Source organism: Bidens hawaiensis, unplaced genomic scaffold, assembly GCF_021521415.1.
Source record: "Bidens hawaiensis isolate Kalapana, Puna unplaced genomic scaffold, B.hawaiensis_p1.1 tig00038071_1, whole genome shotgun sequence".
Taxonomy (NCBI): domain Eukaryota; kingdom Viridiplantae; phylum Streptophyta; class Magnoliopsida; order Asterales; family Asteraceae; genus Bidens; species Bidens hawaiensis.
In genome coordinates this window covers 48713-54712 of record NW_027496666.1, presented here as the reverse complement: position 1 = coordinate 54712, position 6000 = coordinate 48713, and the positions used below count along the sequence as shown (strand labels likewise).

At 31.1% G+C, this 6000-nt stretch overlaps 1 protein-coding gene across 1 annotated transcript in view; it reads left to right on the top strand.

Moving 5' to 3' along the window:
• Positions 1-479: 479 nt before the first annotated feature.
• Positions 480-6000, top strand: part of LOC143589965 (cysteine-rich receptor-like protein kinase 8) — a 46559-nt gene continuing 41038 nt past the window's right edge. The window contains exons 1-2 of the mRNA XM_077070577.1: positions 480-1275; positions 2302-2427. Of these exons, the coding sequence (XP_076926692.1) occupies positions 480-1275; positions 2302-2427 (922 nt within the window). The remainder of the gene's footprint in view (positions 1276-2301; positions 2428-6000) is intronic.

Sequence of the window (6000 nt, the reverse complement as noted above, 5' to 3'; positions counted from 1 at the left end):
GCAAAGCATAAAATGAAAACACACTTGAGTTGTGAAAACCCTATGTAACATCGTTTTTTTTTTGTTACATGTAATATATGTTTTTACATTTAATAAAAAATATCGAAAAAAATAAAAAAACATGTTTTGTTATTTTTTTTACATTTTTTACTAATTTTTATTTATGTTTTCATGAAAGAGAAAGTGTAAATTAACTTTAACACTTTTTATTAACTTTAATTGTGAACAACAAAATTTAATCTTTAATTAAAAACATGTGGTTGAGAATAAGTTTCTGGAGTTTTCATAACTCAAATGAGTTTTTATTCTAACATAACCATATATATATATATATATATATATATATATAGGGAGAGGATCAAGAGAAAATTCACCTTTAGAACCCACCCTATATATATATATATATGTATTTGTGGCCTCTAAAATTCTATTTTCCCTCGTCAGGATATCTTTCTTCCCCACAAGAGCGTGAGAAGAAGATGAGAATTATGCTCACCGGAAATTCACTTCTGTTTTCATGTCTTATTTTCATCTACTTTATTACTTTTCTCATCAAAGCCCAACCTGAATACCCTTTCCCTGTATGCCACAACGATAGTATTTACGATACAAATTACAGCACAAATCTTGATACCGCTTTGGAAAAGCTGCCGGGCTCCGACTCAGGCTACGGCTATTTCAACTCTTCCGAGGGTCAAGGAGCTGATATAGCCAATGTGATCTGCCTTTGTCGTGCCGACGTGGAGGATCACATGTGTCGAAGTTGTTTTAAGGAGGCCGTTTTTCGGTTAAGAGTATTCGCTTGTCCTAACCAAACGGAAGGCGTTATATATTATGAATTTTGTTTATTAAAGTACTCTAATGCCGAGATACTAGGAACTAATGACATGAAAAGAGATTTGTTATTTTTGTTTAACAAAGATACCTTCCCCGATAAAAATCAATTCAATGGGTTTCTCTATCCATTTATGAACAAGTTGAGAGACGAAGCAGCTGCTGGGAGTTCACTTCTGAAGTTTGCTATGGATAACACAAGCGGGCCTGATACTTCCACACTATATGGCCTTGCTCAGTGTGTTCCAATTTTATCGGAGGCACAGTGCAAAGAATGTTTGGCCTATGCAATAAATCAATTGTCATCTTGTTGTGACGGGAGAATTGGTGCACTAGTTCTTATGGCACGTTGTAATATCAGGTACGAGATTTATGAATTCAACATCAACACAAGACCTCTCCCGCCACCATCATCGACCTTCGATCAGTCATCTCCGCAAGGTACCTAAATGGTCACTTTACATTCAACCGTTTATTTTATAGGAAAAGTCCTTTTCAATGTGGTGTAGTGGTAGGGAGTTTGGGTTTCCTAATGGAGACCCAAGTTTAATTCTCACTTATAACACTTTGGGGGTGGGCTTTCGGGCAGGTGGGTTTTCCCCGGAACTAGAGATAACTTGGAGGCGATTAAGGGCTACGTATGGCTGGGTTGGGCCAGCTGGCGGTGGCCTTTTGTCATTGGGTCACCCCGTACGAAGTTCCTGGGCATTTTATGTTTGTTGGCCGTAAAAAAAAATTATAGGTAGAGAGTTTTGATTAATCATTTTATATAACAATCAGTTTTATACAAATATAGTTAAAATACTTTACAACACTTTTTCAAAATAGTGTGTTAATTTTTTATTTGTTTATAACTTTATATACTGCTGCTCCTGCTACTGCTAAACGTTTAAATCTAGAGTTGGACATTAAGTGGATAGAAGAGTCTTTTTGGAATCTAGGAGATTGGTCTCAAATTAATACTAAGTATTTGTTTTCTTAATATTTTTATTTTAGATTATAAATTTTATATTGGTAATTTTATTATATATTATAAATGATATATTGGTAATTTTCCCATATAGATCATTGAAGTAATTCGTTCTAACAGTTAAAAAAATGGCAACTTGAAGAAACTAAAAATATATAATTGCCAGGGATGAATTTTATTGTTCAATAAAAACTTTTTTTGAAAAGAAAATGTGTGATAGAAATGAAATAATAGTAGTAATAGGGTCAACGTACAAAACGTCTATTTAACTCTCAATTGAGTTCTTAAAGTGTCCATATATATTTTTAAAATTCCCAAAATGTTCATTCATAAATGCCCATGGTTTACCGTTTAAATTGCACAAGAACGCAACAATATCCAGCTTTGTTTATCATAATTTTTTTTTAAGTTTTTTTTTATTTTCATAATCTATTGGTTTATTTATTTTTTATTTTCAAATAAAATTCTTTATTCTCTTTCATTGGTATATTTCGCAGGCAATAAAAAAACAAGTGCAACTCGGACAGCAATCTTCGTCATTATTCCGACTGTCATTGCAATACTAATTGTTTCCATCTGTATTTTCATTGTATTGAGGAGGAAGAAAATTCTGGTCGAAAAGGGTGAGATTAGTTTTTGGCGAGTATCTCTACAAGTTAATATCGTAAAGACAAACCATGTCGTTAAAACCTTTGATAGTTGATTAGGTTTAATGAAAAAGTATTAATCTTTAGTCGTTGATTTTAAGCCATTTCATATACCACTTAGGCACTTTAACAAAGCATGATTCCTACAAAAGTTAAGAGGAAAATGGCTATATACGTGTTATTCTATATAGGATCAGGATCATGTGAGAATTTTTTGGGAATTGAGTACTATGAAAACCATTTTGGACCACAAAAAAACCCAAAAATAAAAAAATTATAAAAAAAACACAAAAATAAAAAAAGTAAAAAAACTAAAGTTCTTATTTATCATCCCGGTTTCTAAAAAAAAACGTAAAAAAAAGTTCTCGGTTTAGCTAAATTATACATATACATATATGTATAATATGTACATATATGTACACACATGTTTTTTTTCCTATACACATATGTATAATTTAAGGTAAATGATAATGTACATATGTGTACATTACGTAACTAGAGATTAAATAAAAGTATACATATGTGTATAGGTTTAATACGAATTAAAAAAAATCGGTTTTTTTATTATACATATATGTATAATATGTACACACATGTTTTTTCCTATACACATATGTATAATTTAAAGTAAATGATAATGTATATATGTGTACATTACGCAACTAAAGATTAAATGAAAGTATACATATGTGTATAGGTATAATACGAATTAAAAAGAAAAAAAATATAAGTTTTTTTTAATGAAACCGGAATGAAATATAAGAATTTTGGTTTTTTTACTTTTTTAAAATTTTTGTTTTTTTTTGTTTTATAATTTTTTTAAATATTTTTTAGAGGTTTTTTTAGTGGTCCAAAATGGTTCTCAAAGTTCTCAATTTCCTAATGGTTCTCTTAGGATCCTTACCATATATATATATATATATATATATATATATATATATATATATATATATATATGGGTTAAAATAAAAAGAGATAGTAAAACTAGGAATAAATCATAGCCATTTGATCATACTAACCAATGGTTGAGATTTAAAATTACCAAGAACCGACATAGTTTCCTAGAATTATTCTTTCACCATTATAACCGACATAGTTTCCTAGAATTATTCTTTTATCATAGATTTTAATGCCATATGTCAAAAATCTATTGGTTCTTACAATTCTTAGGAAACTCTTTATTCTTATTTGAACCATTTTCTATATATATATATGTATATATATACACACACACATATACACACACACACACACACACACATATATATATACAGGGGAACATTTATGTACAAAATGATCGTAACATGAAAACGTAGGAAACAATATCAACTACAATACCAATCAACCTAAGCAATGTTTTATAATAACAAAGAAAAACCCAAATAATAACAACAAAATAATCAAAATTAGCAACAAAATAATAACAACAAACACTTATAACAGCATAAAAAAAACCTAATAATAACAAAAATATAAATCAACAAATACTTATAACGTCTTATAATTGAAAAATCAAAAAATATGAACAAAAAATAACAGCAAACACTTATAAAAACAAACCTAATAATAATAGCAAATTGGTTCTCAATGTTTTAATGTTAAGAATGATTTGTATTTGATTCTAAAACTCTCTCTTTCTCTCTCTCTCTCTCTATATATATATGTATAGACACAGATGTTCATCTATATTAAATCTATAAACTGGACATTTACACAAATAACTAACGTATACAATATATTTGTCTATGTATACTTACTACTCCCCACAAAGTACCGATCACTCGTCCCCATCAGGACATGCTCTCACTCGTCTCCATCGAGACATGCTATCACTTGTCCATAATGGACGTGCTATTCGTCTCAAGGGACAATATATTTTTAATTACATAACATAACGCATAACTTTACAACTGGAATATATATTAAGACATAAATATATAAACGTTCACATTCATTGCTGTCTATATTACAGTATGCATGCCAGCCCTAAAATGTATTTTAAATACATAAAAAGGGTATCTAGAAACTCACTTGAATCTTGTTGTGTACAGAATTAAGAGTAACTTCCTTAGATGAATACGACTAACTGCTAAACAATTAGTCGTCAATTAATGATTCAACAACTTAATTATATATACTTAATTAGTCGTCATTAACTTAACTGTGCCATTCCCATTTGCAAATACCATTCTAATTTGCAAAGACCATTCTCATTTGCAAACGAGCATTCCAATTATTTTTATGATCCAAACCTTACTCATTTAACATGAACTTGTCCAAACAACTCGTTTATTATAAAGTTTGAGACTTTAACAAGCGTTCCATCATGATCTTGTGGCATTCAAAATTTAATGAAAAACCGTCTTCAATGACCCATCGTTTTTACGAACCAAACTTGACTTTTTTAACAAGACCCGTTTATTATCGATTTTGTTACTTTACCATTAATCTGACCTGATCTATCATCCTACCAACTTTCATATCAAACCAAACACTAAAAGTTTCCTTTTTAACGAAACATACCTTTAATGAGTGAGATCCGAATCATGGAGACGCCGTTTATGATACGGCTTTTACGTTTCTTCTTATTCTTTGTTCGATCCATACTTTACTAAAGTCTGATCTTAAATTTTCTCCAAAAACGAAACTTGGATTTGTTGGAGCTTAGGTGTGTTTGGATGGTGAAATATGGAGAAGCGAGAGTTTAAGGGTTTATGGACCCTATTTATACCCTCAAGCCAACACTTTTAAAGTCTATTACTAAAATTACTAGCTAAGTCCATAAGTAAATAATAATAAACCTTTGATTATTATTTCCTCTGAAATACCGAATGTTACAAGTCTATCCTACTCACATAAGGTGCTCGTCCTTGAAACCTGATGTTACAAATCAACCCTTTCTTTAAAAACATTTCTTCCTTGAACCTAATAATCCTCTCTCGTTGTGATACACCCAGTATCATAGTGATTTCTGACTCTTGCTTTAACTGGTCATTCAAGACGTCTTATTTCATCAATACCTTCAATTTTATGACTTACGTTTGCTTGAACGATGATCATGATATATAGTTATATAAAAGGAAGCTTAATCCGAATGTTCATGGCAACCCTCAATACAGCTTACTCATGCCCTCAGTCAAGCTGATTCTTTAGGAAATTCCTTAGGGAATACCTTTGAATGTTAGGAAATTCGAGAATCCTTTCTTCCTTGCGTCTAACTTTTGCATCGACTCCATACAACTTCTGAGCATCATACCTTCGTTGTCTGCAACTTTCATGTTTTGGTTATGAGGATGATCCTCCTGGCCATCGAAGCCTGCTCCTGGACTATCAGCTCCTGCCTCAAGGTGAGTCCACACCTTTCATTGCATCCTCTAAACCTTGACTTAGAAACTTTTCTTCACCTACTACCACGAACTTTAATACTAACACAACGATTCTTACCAAAAGAATCTCATAACTAAAACTCTCGGGTTTCCCTGACTAACCTTATCGATTGTGGAGATTTGGTCACACTCGCCCTTATTCCTAGATTAGGTAAAAGCATAA